The following is a 20,763-nucleotide window of genomic DNA, read 5'->3' on the forward strand; positions in this document are numbered from 1 at the left end:
ATGTGTTTTACTAAGAATTTACTTAAAAATTTTTAAGCGGGGCTGGGGGCGGAGCTAGGGGAGGGGCTGGGGGCGGGGCCTGAGAGGGGCTGGGGGCGGGGCTAGGTGGCGAGTAGATTTTTTGGTTTGGCGAGTAGATTTTTGGGTGATTTGTCAAGCACTGTATATATATATGTATATATATATATATATATATATATATATATAAATAATCAATTGGAATGCTACTGGGCGTGGTTAAATATGTACAACAAAACACAAAAAGTCCAAACGTCCGGCTGACCAATAGGAAGCTGCAACGTCATCCTTTGAAGCTTCCTATTGGCTCATGTGACTGGGAGCTTTAAACTGTGGGGAGATATCAGCACCCTCTACGGAGGTAAGTATCTTGGAAATCAACGCGGTTCAGCTTCAAAGACCCCCTGCTTCAAACCTATATTTTAAAACAATGGTGTCGCCTGGAGTGCTCCTTTAACACCATGTATACCAGTGTTATTTTGCATGCTAGGGCTTGTATGGTTAGCACAAATAATAAAGGCGATAAATGCACCCCATGCCTGGTTCCATTTCTATTAATAGTCTCCAAATTTCCACCCAGTAATTTCATGGTGGTAGTTGAATTCTTATGTAGGGTTGCTAAGCCTTTGAGAATGGGACCTTCAAAAGCAAATGCTTCAAGAGTTCTATTTAGAAAACACTAGCTTATTGTCTTGAACGCTGTCTCCGCGTCGAGACTTCGCAACATCACATTATTTTTTGTTGAGTGTACTGGATGTATAAGATTAATTATTTTTTGGATATTATCTGATGCTTGCCTTTTGCTGATGAACCCTTTTTGATCCGGGTGGACATGGGGAGGTGGGTCTTCAGCCTGATAGCAAAAATGTTAGTTTAGGTTTTAAAATCAGTACTCAACAGTGATATTGGCCTATGATTTTCACCTCTGAGAGGGTCCTTTCCCTCCTTATGGATAACTTATGTGGGTCGCAGCCATTGATCTAGAGATATTATTGTCTCTTAAAAGAGAATTGTATAGCTGAATGAGGTTAGGGGTGAGAATATGAATATACCTTTAATAACATGAATTAATCCATCAGGGCCTGGTGCTTTTAAGGGCTTCAGCGATTTAATCACATCCTTCAATTCTGTTGTGGTAAATTTTGAGTTAAAAATCTCCAGGTCGTTCCGACTTACTCTGGCTAGATTGCACTTTTCTAGATATTTAGTTATTTTCGAATTTACATATGAGTCGTCCTTATTAGGTTCCAAATGATATCTATATAAAACTAAAACATTGTTTGTCTGTGGGTTTGTGCGTTTGCTGATTGGTTGGCGGCGGCTCATGCTCTGATTGGCCGGTGGGGTGACGTCAGAAACACGGCTACACACGCCCTCACCCTAACAGCCTCCTCACACCACGTGCCCCTCTGACCGAGAGTCACACGCCATGCACCCAGAGAATTTACCGTCCTGAGCCTCACATCCTGCTCACTGAGGCCCGCCGCCTCACACCCTCCACACCTCACCTCCAGCCCCCGCTGCCTCACACCTCCACCCGTCCCGCTGCCTCACACCCTCCACCCGCCACGCCTCACACCCTCCACGCCTCACCTCCAACCGCCCGCCGCCTCACACACTCCACCCGCCCCACCGCCTCACACCCTCCAGCAGCCGCATAGCCTCACACCCTCCATCCGCCCCCTCACACCCTCCACCTCATGCGCGGGGGGGGGGGGGGGGAAGAGTGATGTGAGGTGTGGGGGGGGGGGGACAGTGATGTCAGCTGCAGGGGAGAGTGATGTGAGGTGCAGGGTGGGGGAAGAGTGATGTGAGGTGCAGGGGGGAGAGTGAGGTGCGGGGGGAGAGTGATATGAGGTGCAGGGGGGAGAGTGATGTGAGGTGCAGGGGGGGAGAGTGATGTGAGGTGCAGGGGGGGAGAGTGATGTGAGGTGCAGGGGGGGAGAGTGAAGTGAGTTGCAGGGGGGGAGAGTGATGTGAGATGCAAGGGTGAACGGGGGAGAAAGAGAGAGGGGGCAGAGAGGGGAAGGGGGAGAGAGAGAGGTGAATGGGGAGAAAGAGAGGGGGAGCGGAGAGAGAGGGGAGCGTAGACAGAGGGGGAGCGGGAAAATTAAATCCCGGGCAACAACGGGTATATCAGCTAGTAGATTATTATAGTATTCCGTGAATTTCTTGGGATTTCCCTGTTTTAGTTTAATAGAGGCTATTTTAGTATGTGCTATCAAGCCTTTTAATTTGCTAGCCTTATTGCCTTTTTGGTAGAAGAGCTGTTAAAGCATTTTTCAACTTCCAATTTCTATGTAATTGAGATAATTTTTTGGTTAGGTTTTTTATATAGTTGTTTTGATGGGTTGATTTTATGGGCATGTTCTAAGGATTTAATTTTGTCACTTAGTTCTTTAGTTAATTTGACCTTGTTCTTTTTATTTGTGTGTGGAGATAGATATTAAGGTTTCCCTTATAAAGGCTTTATGTGCTTCCCATAGGGTGGCTGCTGATGCAACACTTCCCATATTTATCTGGAAGCAATCTGTTAATGAGTTCTTAATTTGTTTATCAATTTCGGGAAAATTTAATAGGGAATCATTTAGGTGCCATTGGAACGGCATGGGATGGCTTGAGGTATTTTGAGTGTTAGTTGGATTGGTGCATGATCAGACCAGGAGATTTGGCCAATTGAAATGTGGATCACCTCTTTCATGCTTTTTGGTCTTATAAAAAGAAAGTACAGGTAGTCCAGCCTTGAGCAAATTTTGTTAGGGGGGAGAGTAAAAAGTGAGATCTTTCTGAGTTTTATGCTCAAATCTTCAGATATCTATTGGGGGAACTCTGTCACTAAGTTACTAAACAGTTTAGCCCGCTTTGAGATAGATTTGGCGTATCCTTCATTGACTAGTTTTCATTGGTCCGTTCTTGGATTCTAGGATTATGGAGTTTGGAGGATAGCTCGATAAACTTTCCAGTCGTTTGCTAATGAATTGTAATTGCTTTGAGTTTGGGGTGTAAATATTTGTCAGCGTAATTTCTTGCCCTGTTAATAGGCCACAAACTAATCAGATATGTTCTCCATTTTTTTTAACTTCCTTTATTTGCAATGAAGACTTTAGTTAATTAAGATCGCAACACCTTTTTTTTTTTTACTACTTTATGAGAAGTAAGCTTTTGGGTATAGTTTTAGAAAGAATTTGGGCAGGTCTTGTTTGTTCAGGCGGGGTTCTTGGAGAAAGACTACATCTTAATTTAAGCTATTCAATTGACTCACGGCTAACCTATGCTTTAAATTTGTGTTTATGCCTTTCCCATTGAAAGATATTATTTTTAGCGATGTTTGACTAGTTATTTTGGAATAAACCAATTAAACCTGGAAAGGCTGTTAAATAGACATTGGAATACAGAATGGTCTTGAACAAGCTGGACAATTAAAGCAGTTTACTTTTCAATGCACTAATTGAAAGGATGACGTTGAATTATCTTAATTGTTGTGTAAACTACCAGCTTTATATGAATAACGACATTTCAACCAGGTGTGTAAAACTATTCTATAAAAGAAGCTTGTGAAAAATGCTCTTGATGGAAAGCAGATGTTACTCACCTCGCCTGGTCGAATCTTGATGTAAAAATTGTTCCTTTTGTATGAAATTTTCAGAACCTTTGGCCAGGCAAATCTGTTTATTCGTAGTCTGTCGCGATATATCAATAGACCACTGGCACACACACCCAGCATAATCTCAACGCCTTCAGAATCCTGGAAAGGGATATTTAGTCTTTAGTTCAGATCACATCATTTTGACCACGTTTGTGAATAATAGGTATTTTCAGTACGGAATGAGTTCAAAGAAGGCATAAAAACACGACACCGTTGAAACCTTCAAAGTTTGGAAGAAAAGCCTGTAACAAGCAAAACCGCTTATGTATAATTTCCTCTTTTTTTTTTTTTTTTACTTTCATCAGCTATGATTTTATCCATTACAACTGGCAAATTCTCTTGTATGATTTCATGTCTTTTTTTTCGCAAGATACAATTTGGCAAGTGACAGCATAAACACTGTTTTCAGCACTGTCTCATAAAATCAGCAATCATTTGCCATTTTACAAATATCTCATCTTCAGTAAAAGTCAACAGTAAAATGTCACATTTACAGAAAGTAAAGGCTCCTTCCTTCCAGTCACAATCGCTTTTTACGGTAATATAATTCAAAGGATCCCTCTGATGACGGAAAGTAAATGTAATAAAAACAGAAATATAGATTTAATCATTAGATATTGCGAATTTTGATTGTTTTCTGTTAGAATAGCTTAAAAAATTGCAATAATTCTTGAGATCCATTTTAAAAGCCATTGTGCAATAATCCTCAGTTATTTTCTTTAATGCAGTGTAACGTGGATCATCAAATGTTGTTGTTGTTACAGGACATACAGTATGTAAACTATACATGGAAATCAACCAAAAAGGTGCGATCCAAGCAACGGCTTCTACTAATCAATATAGTTGCACAGTTCGTTCTCACCCCACTATGGTTCTGTGAAAGAAAGTTCTTAAGGTTGTGGAGAGAGTCATGAATTAGTTTCTAAGCCTCACTTTAACTTTAACACGGATGCGCACAACGTTTCTTTGAGGTTGATGAGAATATAAATGAAAGCAGCAATCTGAGCTCTTTTCTGAACAAACGATCTCCCTGGTCTCATCTTCAGCAGACTCCTGGTTTAACTTGTGTAACATGATGAGCAACATTCACATTATTTATTGGCTGAGGGCATGTAATCCAAGTGATCATGGCAGGTCTATGGTAGCAAACTGCAGGTGAAGTGTGGGTTTTGGGAGGTAAGACTGGGGATGGAGAAGTGTGTTGTGCTCCAGCGACTCCTGATTTTGACTTTTGAAGGGGACGGTGTGAATTGCGGCTTTAAAACCACTAAAAGCATCTGAATTACTCAGCAGCTCAATACTCTTTATATTTAATTATTTCACACAGTGCACACAAAGGGACATTATAAGATACCCCTAAGAATGATAACTCACGTTTGAAAGCATTATAGGGAAGTGGTATATGGATTTTCCTTGAAATATCAACAGTTGTTCCTCTAGTGAAGCAGCCAATTAAACGGTTATGGTGGAGAACACCATATTGTCATTATAACGGTGAAAGCACTGAACTAAAGGTTTCCACTCTTGCCGTGATAAACCGATATGTGATTCGTGTAAACACTACTTCATTTACTAATGCAGCTCTGAGTCAATTAAAACCTAAAAGGAGCAGAAATGAGATAATCTGGAACACTAAACATCACATACACTGTTACACTAGATTAGCCCAGCATGTCTCAAAGGGGGATAGGACCAGTTCGTTCTACTGACTCATACCTTTAGAAAGTATTGCCATCAATTTCTTTGCCACCTTGCCAAAAAGAGCTGTCCTGCCTTAGGAGTCAGAATGAAAGGGCTATGCAAACCTACGGGTCACAATTCTAACTCCCGGCAATGTTCACTTATCAATTAAAGGAACACAAAACTAGGCCATAATATTGTGTACACCTACAATATACAAAGGGCCATATTAACCAAGAAGTTATACTTCACAAGAAACCTCTCAGCATGACTTAACTATGGTCCTTTATGGCCTTTTCAAATGAATTGGCTGTAAGTCGCCTTCCGACATGGAAGGTGTATTATTGACAATGCCGCTTAAAAAAGCATTTCCCTTAAAAAAAAAGACCTCCCCCTGGGGGAAGCAGGGGGTCTTTGGAGCTATATTTCAGCCTGGGGACCCCCTGCTTCCCGAGATACTGGCCTCCGTAGGTACTGACATTTTCTTCTGCATGGTTAAAGGTCCTGCATCACGCGGGGCAATAGGCAGTGGTGACAGCTTATATCCAGCTGGCCCGCGTGATGCCGGACCTTTAAACTGCTTTATTGCTCACCTAGCGGGGGCTGGTACTGGCATGATCTACGGAGGTATCTTGGGATTGGGGGTCCCCGGAGCTGAAATCAACACAGTTCAGCTCTAGAGACTCCTGATTATCACCTAGAATAAAAACAAAAAACGGCAACCTGTGTGCGAGAACGCATCTTTTAACACTCAACCTTATGTCATAGCACTTCTTAGTAAATATGGCCCAAAGGCTAAGTTTGTCTGTATCGCGGCAAATATCCAAATTTCTATTGTAATACAAATATATAAAAACACTGCTATTATTGAAGTATCCTGTATTATTAATGGGTATATACTGTATATTCCAGGCATAAATACAAAATAGGTATCTCCCTCGGTCTTACCAGCTACATTTTATGTTGCCCATTACATATTGTTCCATAAAATATATCGCAACCAGGGAAAAGGGTACGGTTCTTTAGGGTTAAGTTAGTAGAAATCTATATCTCAGCTAAATGTCACAGACCAAGTAAATTATTTCATAAGTGTGCCATGAAATGTATAGTTATGATGCAGATAAAAGCTACCTGCTCATGCAAAAGTACAGTATTGCAAAAACAATACTAAAGATAACTTCTAAATACTATTATATTAAAGTAACAAATGAACACACTTGGCCATTTTCACCTGCCATCTGAGCCTCATCAGCGCTTGCCAAGACAATGTTGAAACGTAGAAGCAGTAGTGATATTTACATTATTACAATGCTTAGAAGTAAATAATAATAAAAACGGCACAACGGTAAAGATAACAATGTTCATGTTTGGCTATATCTTTTTTCGGCAGGATCTTAACTTAAGCTGGTATCAATATTTGTATTATAATGTACGTCCTGTCAAGTATTAATAGGCCATGAAAATATACAGACATCATTCAATACCTTGGCATGATGCAGGTCTACTCCGTACATCGACAATTTTTTGGCATTTTCCAAGAAGTGCATTTCAGCTTCAGCAGGTGTCATTCCCCTGGAGAGAAAAGAAAAAACTCGTAGCGTACACTTAAAAAAAAAAAAAAAAAAAAAAGCTTTCAGACTTAACCAGGTTGTTTCTGCTTGAAAAAATACAAAATGTAAAGAGGTTATTGATTTGAAGTATGTGGTTCATAATAATAGACATAGTCAGCCTCTGAGGGGAGAGAATAAAATCTCCTGGCATTTGCCAGCCATGCTAAAACATACTAAAATGCTCAAAAGTGTTTTGTCCACTAAAATTTCAGGGTAATAGATAGCTTTTCTTGAAGACACAAAGCATGTGCACCACTTGCAGTGTGTAAACAAAAAAAAGATTGCCACACAGAATACAGATGGACAATGATAGATGTTTGCGTTGTTACTTTCAACAAAATTGCTTTGACATAGAGGAAAGAAATCACCATGCTTATAAAGGTGGCAAAGTTCAAGACAAAGCATTGTCAAAAAGGAAGCAGTGAACGTGACAGGGTCATAAACTAATGCAACAAAGACAGCAGTACAGTTTAAATCAATGTCCATACGATACAAATAATACATAAAATGTCTGACAATTGTTGTTTGAGAACAACCAGGAAAGTTGAGAACATACGTAAAATCAGTGAACACAAAACTTACTGTAAATCCATCCCAAATGTTCTATTTATTTTTCAGCATATCATCAAAACCAGAAGTCTCGCCTTCTCAAGAAACGACTGGGATATACAATTTACCAATCTCTGAAGGAGACACTGCTCTAGGGTGCTTGTGGGACACACACTCATTCTCTGGCTCATTCTGGCACAGGTAGCAAAACTCTGATTATGTAAAAACAACATCAGCGGAGGTTGCTACATACATGTTATTTAATGATACGCTTTGCATAATCTTGCTGTTTATGTTTTAGACCATTCCCGATCATCATTTTAGCATTCTTTCTTTGCTACAAATAATTCTGACACAGAGTGCCCACTCCCACATTCCCTTACCTCTTGCCATGTCTCTTTCACTTCCATTCAATATGATATTGCACGGTTATACCGTATGTGTTGGGTTTGTATGTGTTGAAAGCTCAGCCATAGAGAAGAATTTTTATATTTAGAAAAAGAACTTAAAAAGCACAAGTAAAATAGTTTATTCTACCTCAAATCTATAAAGTCTGAGCCCTAAAAGATGAAAGCAGCGGTGCGCAAACTGTGGGGCGCGCCCCCTTGGGGGGGCGCACGATTATGTAGGGGGGGGGGGCGCGGACTGCTTGCAGGGAAACCTGGGGACGGGCAGAGCTGTGCACGGGCGGCCAGAAGCTCCGTGCTGCTGCTTCTGTGTCTTGCAGAGGGGGCGGGGCTTCTCTCTGCACACAGACAGCCCTCCTTCTCTTCCTGTCTGCTTCCCGCACCAGTTTTCAGCAGCATGGGGGGTTGGGGGATCGGAGCATGTCGCCCCCCAGGTGAAATTGTGTGTGTGTGTGTGTGTGTGTGGTGATTGAGTGTGTGTGTGTGTGTGGGGGGGTGATTGAGTGTGTGTGTGGGGATTGAGTGTGTGGGGGGGGATTGAGTGTGTGTGTGTGGGGGGGATTGAGTGTGTGTGTTTGGGGGGATTGAGTGTGTGTGGTGGGGATTGAGTGTGTGTGGGGGGATTGAGTGTGTGTGTGGGGGGGGGATCGAGTGTGTGTGTGTGGGGGGGATAGTGTGTGTGTGTGGTGTGTGTGTGGGGATTGAGTGTGTGAGTGTGTGGGGATTGAGTGTGTGTGTGGGGGGTATTGAGTGTGTGTGTGTGGGGGGGGTTGAGTGTGTGTGTGGGGGGGGGTTGAGTGTGTGTGTGGGTGGGGGGGATTGAGTGTGTGTGTGTGGGGATTAAGTGTGTGGGGGGAATTGTGTGTGTGGGGGGGGGGATTGAGTGTGTGTTGGGGGGGATGGAGTGTGTGTGTGTGGGGGGGGGATTGAGTGTGTGTGTGGGAATTGAGTGTGCGTGTGTGGGGGGGTTGAGTGTGTGTGGGGGGATTGTGTGTGTGTGGGGGGGGATTGAGTGTGTGTGTGGGGGGATCGAGTGTGTGTGTGTGGGGGGATAGTGTGTGTGTGTGTGGTGTGTGTGTCTGGGGATTGAGTGTGTGAGTGTGGGGATTGAGTGTGTGTGTGTGTGGGGGGGATTGAGTGTGTGTGTGTGTGGGGGGGGGGGTTGAGTGTGTGTGTGTGTGTGTGTGTGGGGGGGATTGAGTGTGTGTGTGTGTGGTGATTGATGGAGTGTATGTGGTGAGTGTGAGTGTGTGTATGTGGTGATTGATTGAGAGAGAGTGTGTGTGTTGTAATGCAGTGGTGCGCAAACTGGAGGGGCAATGAGGCGCAAGATTATTTAGGGGGGCGCAGGCGGCGTGCGGCAAAAACTGGGTGTGCGGGCAGGCAGACGCTGTGCGCGGGAGGATGAAAAAGCTGTGCGCGAGGGGCGGCCCAGAAGATGTGCACGGGCGGGCAGCCGAAGATGTGTGCGGGTGGCTGAACAGGGCGGGCAGCCGAAGATGTGTGCGGGTGGCTGAACAGGTTAGTGCAGGTGGCGGCCACGTGATGGTGTGTGTGCGCACGCGCAGGGGCTTAGGAGGTACGGGGAGGAGCACAACCGAGCACGGTGAAGTCAAACGCCCCTCCTTCCGGTGTCTGCCCTACAATAGCGCTGTGGTCCTGCTCTCCTCTGCTTGCAACCTGCTTCACTGCGATAATCTGCAAGTGAAAGGGTAGGCTGCCACTATATCAATCATACTATGAATGTACAGAAATAATGTAAAAAATAAGTGAAAACACAACATTGAAAACGGAAAAAAAAAAATAATACTGTAGGTTGGAGTGTGGATGACAATGGGGATAGCAAGACAAAGAGCAGGGAGGGGAAGGAAAAAAAAGGGGGGGGGGAGAGCAAAGAGGTGGATGAATGCCCACCAAAAGTATTGCCTTTGTGCACGTACGCTCTCCCATGCTTGGCGCTTGGGGAGACAAACAAAATTGACTTTGATGTGCGCTTAGCAGCAGTCAATACACATACACACAGACACACACACAAATAGCCCCGATCCACGCCTGCAAAATTATGCAGGACACCCTGTGCTCATGCTTGGAGCGTTGGTGATGTCACCGCTCTCAGCGGCAACGTGGACACAGCCTAATTTTGCAAGCGCGAGATGTTGAAATATGTAAGTATTTAGACATATTTGGATTTATATTGTATACCGTTTAATAAAGGTTTTTTTTTTTTTTTCAATGTGTCTTTGTAACTATGTAAAAGTGAAATTTCCCTCAACGCGTTATTGTCTGTCTGTTCTTATCTGTCCTATTGCTTCCTCTGTCTTTTCCAGACACACACGTGTGAAAAAGAAAGTACACCCTCTTTGAATTCTATGGTTTTACATATCAGGACATAATAACACTCATCTGTTCCTTAGCAGGTCTTCAAATTAGGTAAATACAACCTCAGATGAACACCAACACATGACATATTTCACTGTGTCATGATTTATTTAACAAAAATAAAGCCAAAATGGAGAAGCCAAGTGTGAAAAACGAAGTACACCTTATGATTCAATAGCTTGTAGAATCACATTTAGCAGCAATAACTTGAAGTAATCGTTTTCTGTATGACTTTATCAGTCTCTCACATCGTTGTGGAGGAATTTTGGCCTACTCTTCTTTACAACGTTGCTTCAGATCATTGACGTTTGCGGGCATTTGTTTATGCACAACTCTCTTAAGGTCCAGCCACACCATTTCAATTGGGTTGAGGTCTGGACTTTGATTGGGCCATTGAAACACCTTGATTCTTTTCTTTTTCAGCCATTCTGTTGTAGATTTGCTGGTGTGCTTGAGATCATTGTCCTGTTGCATGACCCAATTTCGGCCAAGCTTTAGCTGTTGGACAGATGGCCTCACATTTGACACATTTGACTCTAGAATACTTTGGTATACAGAGGAGTTCATGGTTGACTCAATGACTGCAAGACGCCCAATCCGACGTTTCGATCCCATAGAGGGACCATTCTCAAGGGGGGACTGAAACGTTGAGTCAATAAACGTCACTTTTTTGCATATAGGAGTGCCTGTCCCTTTATCTCTGTATCTTTTTGGACAGTATGGACCCTCCCTTTACCTTTATATTTTATTTTGTGCGTGCCCTGTTTCTGAATATATATACTGTGTAAAACATACAACATATATACACATATAAACATATACATAACATGTATAAACATAACATGGATACAAAGAAAAGACAGCGCAAAAAAACCATAGTGTAGTAAATTCAATTAATATTTATAAAGTGAAGGTGAGTATTGCACGTACATCAAAATAAAGGGTTAATAACATGACATGTTTAGGGACATGTTACCACTCAGCAGGAACAGCCAGACACCAATGCAGAGATCTTTACACGTTCACCCTCTTTGCTGCCAGCATCCAGGGAGACTCTGTGTTGCTCTGTGGTGGCGAGTCGTGTTGAAGGAGCTCCAGGCAGTGGATCGGCAGAGATGATCTCAGCTCACTTCCGTATTACTCCACGCTGGCGTGTGACGTCATCCGGCGGCGTCTCTCAGCCTCTCGCGTCTCACACGTGTGGATCAGGAGAGATGGTCTCAACTTGCTTCCTTGTTACTCCACGCTGGCGTGTGACGTCATCCGGCGGCGTCTTACAGCCTGTCGCGTCTCGAAAGTGTTAATTCTTTAGCGATATTCTTTCTAATGGTGGCAAATTGTCCCAAACAAGTCCCGCAGAGAACTAATGTTCAAAATAGTAGCCACAATGGGAATAGTAGGAACGCGCCCTCTCCTACGCGTTTCGTACTTTCGTACTTCGTCAGGGAATATAGGAGGAGGTTCCAGGGCGGTTCATATACTCGTGGCTGAGCTCTGATTGGCCCCAACTGGATGAGCTCAACTCCCCCCACCTGGAGAGAGTGACACTCCTCCCGTGGAGAACCTAATCAGCACAATACAAACGAACTGACAATCTAACATAAGTACAACATGGGTTAAAAAACACTTTTAAAATTATAATGGCATACCATAATGCATATAAGAGACTCTAAAAAACAAAGAGACAAGAATTAATCATAATAAAATTACATATTAAAGGATGTAAAGTGCTTTAACTGATTCCCACAATTTTATAAATAAAATGTCCTAAATGTAGATAATGTATTGATCGAGTATACATATTGGATAATGGTCGAGGAACAGATCTTGATATGTGGACATCAATAAAATTAGTCCAGAGAGAAGTATTCCCTGACGAAGTACGAAAGTACGAAACGCGTAGGAGAGGGCGCGTTCCTACTATTCCCATTGTGGCTACTATTTTGAACATTAGTTCTCTGCGGGACTTGTTTGGGACAATTTGCCACCATTAGAAAGAATATCGCTAAAGAATTAACACTTTCGAGACGCGACAGGCTGTAAGACGCCGCCGGATGACGTCACACGCCAGCGTGGAGTAACAAGGAAGCAAGTTGAGACCATCTCTCCTGATCCACACGTGTGAGACGCGAGAGGCTGAGAGACGCCGCCGGATGACGTCACACGCCAGCGTGGAGTAATACGGAAGTGAGCTGAGATCATCTCTGCCGATCCACTGCCTGGAGCTCCTTCAACACGACTCGCCACCACAGAGCAACACAGAGTCTCCCTGGATGCTGGCAGCAAAGAGGGTGAACGTGTAAAGATCTCTGCATTGGTGTCTGGCTGTTCCTGCTGAGTGGTAACATGTCCCTAAACATGTCATGTTATTAACCCTTTATTTTGATGTACGTGCAATACTCACCTTCACTTTATAAATATTAATTGAATTTACTACACTATGGTTTTTTTGCGCTGTCTTTTCTTTGTATCCATTTAGCCTGGTGTTTGAGCCAATCCCATCAGACCAGCAGCATAAAACCACACTATATCAGGTTGTATTGAATACCTTTATTATTATCACATATATATATTTATCACAGGTCACTTATGAGCGCAATATTATCTGTTTCACTCTATAAACATAACATGTATAAACATACAGTATATTTATTTAACTATTTAAAAATCTTGTACATTATTTAATGTCTTTCTATAGTTGAAGGATTATTCAACTTTTTTTTTTTTAACACATCAAAGTAATTCGTCATTCAATTCATTCACAAAAAAATCTCTTTGAAAAGTTGTTTTCTATTTAAAAAAAAGCCTTTAAACCAGCAATTTATGCAGTTCCCGGGGGTTGTATGGAGTCCGTTTTCAGGGACTCTGGGTTCCCGGGTGCAGAATAAGTTTTTCTATAGGGCAAGTCAAGAATGTTTACCCGGTTAGAGACAAAATGCTTGTGGAGTCAGACTCTATTCCACAGTCAATAAAAAAATTGGAAAGTCATCCCCCGGAAGCCATAATTATAGTTTTATTGTGCCAAAAACAGCACAAAACCCCCCACATAAATATCCCTGGAGCAGGGATGGGGGCGTGGGTGGGGGGGGGGGGAGGAGATTCCCACAGAGGTCTGGATCCTCCTTTACAAGTCAGAGTGTTTTTTTCCACATTTAACCTGTCCCTTCCCTAACAGAGGAATACGTGTAAGAATGGGAAATTAACTGTGGAGGGGAGGTCCCGCATAACAAACAATGATATGACATAGAAGGGAGCAGCTAAAGGAAGTAAAACCATTCCCATGTTTGGGCTTGCCAAGTTTCAAAAGCCACTTTTCTTTAATATTATATATATATATATATATATATATATATATAAAACATAATACTGAGTTAAGTTATGGTGAGTAAAAAAAGTGACAAAAACCCTCCACAGGAAAGCAAATATGCAAATATAGCTGTATGCTCATCTGCATGTCTTAGGCAGGTCTGCAACCCAGCCTTTCCCCATTATCACCCAGCATACAGCACTTCCACTGCAGCAAGGGATTCTGGGAAATGACATGCAAATGAGCACACAGTGTCACTTTTTGCCTCAATAACCATTTTTAACATGGTTCCCTATAGGCTTAATATATATATATATATATATATATATATATATATATGTGTATATATTTTTTTAATTTAAAGACATTAACCACTTACATATAACTCCTTATCCATGTCATATCAGCCACATGTTCTATTATCCCCATGTGGCTGACTACATTATAACACTACTGATGCCTGGTAACTCCATTCCGTAGTTGCTGCAATTCTTATTAACTTCTTATTAACTTCGTGTTACCTACTCACATACAAGAATAATGTTGATGCTATGCAAATAGGAAACTGGTTTCAAATGTGTTTTGAAAATTATGAGAATAAGTTGATAAAGTGCTTATTATTATTTATGTAGAAAGCATTTAGTGCCACTTTAAGGGTACAATCACCCTACTCCAGGGGTTCTAAACTCCAGTCCTCAAGACCCCCCAACAAGTCAGGTTCTAAGGCTATCCCTGCTCCAGAACAAGTAGGGCAGTCAAAGATTGAGCCACCTGTGCTGAAGCAGGGATATCCTGAAAACCTGACCTGTTGGAGGAGTCTAGAGGATTGGAGTTAAGAGCTCCTGCCCTACTCCTTTCATTTAAATACAGTATTTTGGGTGCTGGTCCAAAATGCTCCAGGTTGCAGGTTCAGCCCTTTACACTCTATGATATCTTAGGCCCATCACCTTTATGCCTGGTGTCTTCCCAGAACAGTCTTCAAAATTAGATGTATATCTCAATGTACTTTGCCTGGTAAAATATCCTAAAAATAAGATGATGAGGGAGATTACACCGATGACCAGAATGTATTTACTGACACAGTGGTCCTATTGGGTATCTATTAATATATGACCTTCTATTGCTCAGAGAAAAATGTATAACAGGTTTGTCCAATTTCCACAGTAGAGTAAATAATCTCAGACATGCCACCTTATGCTATTTTCCTGGATCAGGAGCAGGAGATGTACAACATGCATAGGCCAATGACTCTATATATATATATATATATATATATATATATATATATATATATATATATATATATATATTTGTATATATATATATATATATATATATATATATATATATATATATAAACAATGTTTTCATTTCTCAAATATAAACGGGAGGTTTGTATATTGTGGCATTCTTACTGACCTGTAACTTTTGTGCAGCTCAACTACTTTGTCTTCCAGTTCTTTCGTCTGGTTCGGTGCAAAGCGAAATTCACTGGCATAGTCACTACTATATTCCTCTGGGTCATAGTCCCCTAGTTCTGATTGTACGGTGTAGGAACCCAGCAGAGCCAGAGTAACAAAGGAACACGGAAGGCGTCCACATACAATGTCATCCCGCAACTGCAAGCAGAGGTAATACCTGCATGGAGCAAAATTTATTTGGTATATCATCTCTCATATCGGAAACCAAGGTAAGGGAGTATTGAGTAACCACATTTTACTTCCTAAAGTATGTGGTATAAAAAATGCTTAGGAATAGGTTGGGAATGAAAATCCTTAGGATATTCTTGAGGGGTCTTTTTTTGGCAGTATTCAGATTTCTGCGCCTACAAAGATTATTCGCTTAGATTATTTTGAATCATGAACTGAACAGACATGTTAAACGCTTTAAAAAATATTATTAAGTATGCAACACAACTATCTAAACGACAGTATTCGCTACAGCTAGGCCTGACCACAATCTATGTAACTATGATTCAGAAGCCTGGCGAGTTACTTCAGTGCTGCACAGCAGTTGCTTTTTTAGAAGCATGTTCAGGGTGGAAACTTTCCCCCACATTTGTTTGCATTGATTACTTGATAAAACAGGAACTCAAATTCCTGAGTTGCATGTTTACCTGAATGCTTAAAAATAAAAACGCTTTTGAATGCCAATTAAAAATGCTAACAGCGGTTTAAAATAATGTTTTGGGAAGCCGTGCTGTGAATGGCAAAGATACTCCAGTTTGTTTCAAGCATTTGCATAACAAGCGTGAAAAGCTAATGTAATCAAGAACAGCGACAACAATAATAATGCAAAATGCATTAGCCCATGTCAGAGGGGAGTTCATTTTGTACGGGTCTCTTAGCACTAAAGTAGGATATTTCAACCTGGGCAGAGTATTTTTTTAAAGAAATGTTCAAGTTCTTATTAAATACCTAGTTATATCTTCTGATAGTTGTGAAGGATCAGGTGGGTAGAATTTCACATTAAAGGAAAACTGCCAAGCACCATCTGCAAAAAGACATAGATAAAACCAATACTAATTTAGTCACAAAACAGCAATATAAAAGCAGACAATAAAATACAAAACCTCAAATGATTGATATCATAAGAACCGCATCTACTTCTAATAAGCCTCTGAAACATTTTTATTAGCAAATCTACAAAAGAGGTATATGTGAAATAAGTGATGTGCCCACTTCAGTGTCTGTCATAAAAAAAAAATAGATAGAGTAATACAGTAGTCTGCAGCCAAAGAGAATTTCAGCATGGGGCAGTTAATTAGACACACAGTAGGCTGGAAACCTACATTAATCAGAACTGCAGTAGGAATACACTGTAAGATGCAAGGTCATTACACTGCATAGAAGAGCTGTAAAATTCACATCTGAGTGAAAATAAAAGTGATGGGTGAGAAAACTGCTGGGAAGGGAGCAGAGTGTGCCTCGTGCAGACAGATTTCAGCTAAAAATAAAGGGAATAATATGTCATCGAACACAGTGTACTTATAGCCACACCGCAGCAGAAAGCTAGAAAAAGAATAATACAGGATCATATATCAATACAATGTGTTTTCTTTGTTTCTTTGGAAGAACACTGCTGCCTGGCTGTGCAGTGCTTTACTGTACAATGAATACATTCCATTTGTTAGAATGCAAATGTAGAATACAACAATAATAAATGGTTTTGTGTAAATAGGGAGATTAAACTATCGGTGAAAGGAAAGAGGTCACAGAGGAACGCTCCTGAATGACAAGAAAACCCTCTTAGTCATGTATCTGTCAACCTTGTGTTAAAAGCAATGAACCCACTGAAATCAGAGTGACACCATGAGATATTGCAGATTAAGGATGATCTGGAAGTTTATGAGCGATTATGTAATGTCAGATGACTCTTGGCCAACATCTCATTTTATGTCTCAAGCAAAATCACTGGTCCATAGTCAATTGTGAAAGGATTCAGAACCAAAACACATTGTTCACTGAAGAATTGGAGGTACTACATCAGAAACTAACAAATAAGACAAACCCTTAGTTGTGAAGGTCTAATTGAAGATCCTCTTATTCTCGGAAATGGCAGGGATGTAATCTATTAATCACAGGATATGAAAGATAAATACACTGTTCTGTTTTCATTAAACCTATGAGTACGTCTGTTTTTTTCTTTATGACAGACACATTTGAAACTATCATAATAAAAAAGTCAAACCTCGCTAGGGAAGATCTTTAGATTAATTTATAAAAGGGAACAGGGATGAAACCGAAAATTATGGTTTGGGCAGAAGGCATGGAACCCCGACAGCACAAAATGGAACAGTTTCAGTTCATAGCATTTGTTATTTATATGATTGTCCGGTGTATTACTACTGTGAAGCGCTATGTACATTAATGGCACTATATAAATAAAGACATACATACATTCTACTACTTTCCACGATCAATGTGGAAATAGATGTTCTGTGAATATGGATTCATACAACCTTTCAATAACTCTTCTGAAGCAATTCCGCCAATTCCTTTTCCCATCAACAGATACAAACATTGATATTTGTTAAATGTTTGAGGGGTAGGTAATATAAATAACGGCTATAAGAAATGTAGTAGAAACTAAGGAAGTCAGTACTCTACCGTACAGGATATTATTTCTTGCAGCAATAGTATTGTTTGAAGACCCTGCATAATAGCTTTCTTTAACGATTTCTGTGGCTTTCTGAAAATGTCATTTGTAGTTCATAAATTAAATGAAATAAAGTAAATGTTGCAATGTAACAAGGTCTTTGTTTTGTTGTCCTTTTGTCGGATTATCATCTAAAAAAGGTAGCTATTACAGTAGATATCTCCAATTTAATATATTTTTATTATTACGAACATGTAATAGCTACATTAATGAAGATATTTTGGACAGACATTTTCAGACAGCCCTGCATATTTCTTCTTTTGGATTTGGTACATGAATAATTGTCAGAAAAGATAAAAGTTGTACCAATTAGTGACGTCGGTTCAACCCATTACATATATCCCTGTCGCAAATACAAAAGATAGCCTGTTGCTCTTCAGCACTTATAGGGTTCGAGGGCTCATAAAAACACTGCATGTACGCCGGGATAAGTCACTAAACCAACCGTTCACAAACAAAATGGCAATTCCAAGAGGGCAGCAACCAACCCATTCATGGACTTGGAGAAAAATGGGTATCCTCGGGATAAGGCAGTAGCTACATACACTAGACTACTCTATATACACATTTCAGAAACTAAAAGAAAAAATATGAAAAACCCAACTCGCTATTTCTTTGCATACCTACAAGTGAGACATTACACAAGAGAGATAACCGATGACTTAGCAGTGGAGAGGGACGAGGGAGAGGATCTTCTCCTCTGCTACATACCAAGAGATGCACTACAACATTGTACACACAACGTACACCACCCCCAAATTTAGACTGAAGGCTAAACCAGCTCCTGATGACAACTGCGCCAAGTGCGCGGCACCGAAGGCAAATTTGTTGCACTATCTTTGGAGATGCCCCTATGATCCAAAAGATTTGGACACAGGTAAAAAGATCTTTAGCAAAGACTCCATAAAAATAAAGATCTTTCTAACCAAAGTATACGCGATCTTCAACTACATAGATATAACAAACGAAGTGGATGGGGAGTAGGCAGAGACAAAGGAAACCAACAAACACACATAATGGCCATGGCAGCTAGGAAAACAATCCTTCAGCAATGGATCACACTCCCCTCTCATTGGACCTATGGAGAGAAAAATGATTTTGCTTATTCACTCTAGATTGGGTGGAGGCAACCACTGACAAAGAAAGGAGAGTGGACACCTGCTTTATAACTTGGGAAAGATTAATTGACGCAATATACCCCGGGAATTCAAACAACAAATACACGATAACTTCCAGCACACCACTTGGTTCGCTTCACGGGTGCTCAGAAGAGACCCACCAAATAGAATATAATTAAGGCAACAGGAAAACAGGGGAGTAAAAGCATACATATCTAACATACTTCTTTGCAGGAAATTCCTAAACAACTATCCCCTAAATACAGCATCAGAAACAGAATAGACACAAAGGTAACATACCAAAATGTACAACATACTTGAGACAAAATAACTGGACTAGTAATTAAGACTCAGAGAATGGAAAAAACATATAAGAAGCAGGAGCAGTAACAGACAACGCAAGTATATAAAGACTTAATACTGTACTAGGAGAGGACAGAGGGGGTGAAACAGAGATCGGGAAACTAATAGGAAATGCCATATCAAATCGGCTATGGTAATGCAATCACAGAAGTTACTCTTTGGGTTTTTTTTTTCTTTTCCTTTGTTTAAATCAGTTACAGCTGTACACTGCCGACAAAGAAATGTTAAACTGCAACAATGTACAGACCGAAAGCTTGTCAGTTGAGTTTTATATAATAATAAAAATATGGAAGTCATGTAAACCTGTAGATGGGAAAAGAACCTGATGTTATAACCGAAGGGAAATGTCGACCACGTACAAGTATAACAAATGCTGACAATGTATACGTAACGCATGATTTCCAATAAAAACAAAGTATTAAACAAGAAATATATCCCTGCCATTTCTTCAGTTTGGTATTCCATGGGACTAAATATGTAATAGAAGTGCCTGTAAATTAACAATTAATGTCTAATGCCTACCTCATCCATTAGGTGCTTAGTATTTCAGAGAGTGCTCTGTGTTCTCTCGTAACTTAGTGAGGGCTCAGTCTAGCATATAATCTAAAAATGAAATGTCATTCAAGGGTAGGAGTCGGTTTCAGATAAAATAAATATATTTGCAGTGATGCATTTTGGATGGCAGTACGGAAACAGGATTGATACGAATGAACACACTTATATGCCCTATGCAGACTCAAATATTACTGTCTGTCGATATAAATCTCTGCCCACCTTACACAATGAATATGTCACAAGTATATTGGCTATAGTTTTATTAACGCAGTGTACATAGATGAGAGAAAAACATAGCAAATGCAGAATGGAAAGTAATCTTTGTAGAAGTGATTTCATATTAACGTGTAGAAGGAACAGCCTAACAATAAGGAGTATTGTTTGAAATGGGCGAACTAGATTCAAACTCCAGAACAAATTCCTTCTGACCTTGACCACATTATCTCCCTGTGCAATGGGCATCAAAACATATAAATAGTACATTGATGTTCTAAACAGCTTACAATATGTGTCTGTCACATTCCAGATACAGTGCAGCTTACATTGTCAGCCCTATAGAAGTAAAATTATACATTCAGAGATGGGCAAAAACATTAACACATTCACAAGACTGGAATGTTTTGGATTTTTGGGACTGACAAAAATGCCTAGCAATAATTTTGACTTTGCGGTCTTTTTTTGTTGAATCTACAGACAAAAAAATGTGCATGAACCTTTGAGAAGCAACCCAGGATAACGTCTCACATCTCTTATTATATGATGTTTATTATATTTGTAACACTTACAAACAAAATATCTGTGTTGGCAAGCTGTTGTATTAACCTTAACACATGCTGAGAACTCCTCTCCTCAAACAAGCACATGCTGTGAAAGATAGGGTGGTGTCCGGTATTGAACAGGACTGGCCTGTATTTGGACACTGTCCAGTAAAAAAAAAATGAGCGGTAATACCGGAAAGGCTTGGTGGCGTGGG

General features: G+C 40.6%; 1 protein-coding gene across 27 annotated transcripts in view; it reads right to left on the reverse strand.

Moving 5' to 3' along the window:
* EPB41L3 (erythrocyte membrane protein band 4.1 like 3) overlaps positions 1–20,763 on the reverse strand; it is a 270,323-nt gene that overhangs the window by 45,554 nt on the left and 204,006 nt on the right. For all 27 annotated transcript variants that reach the window (XM_075585296.1, XM_075585303.1, XM_075585306.1 and 24 more), the window contains 4 exons: positions 16,014–16,089; positions 15,016–15,234; positions 6,829–6,916; positions 3,611–3,763 (listed from right to left, as the gene is read on the reverse strand). In XM_075585296.1, coding sequence (XP_075441411.1) covers positions 3,611–3,763; positions 6,829–6,916; positions 15,016–15,234; positions 16,014–16,089 — 536 coding nt within the window. The remainder of the gene's footprint in view (positions 1–3,610; positions 3,764–6,828; positions 6,917–15,015; positions 15,235–16,013; positions 16,090–20,763) is intronic.

The sequence above is a fragment of the Ascaphus truei genome, chromosome 2 (assembly GCF_040206685.1).
Source record: "Ascaphus truei isolate aAscTru1 chromosome 2, aAscTru1.hap1, whole genome shotgun sequence".
Taxonomy (NCBI): Eukaryota; Metazoa; Chordata; class Amphibia; order Anura; family Ascaphidae; genus Ascaphus; species Ascaphus truei.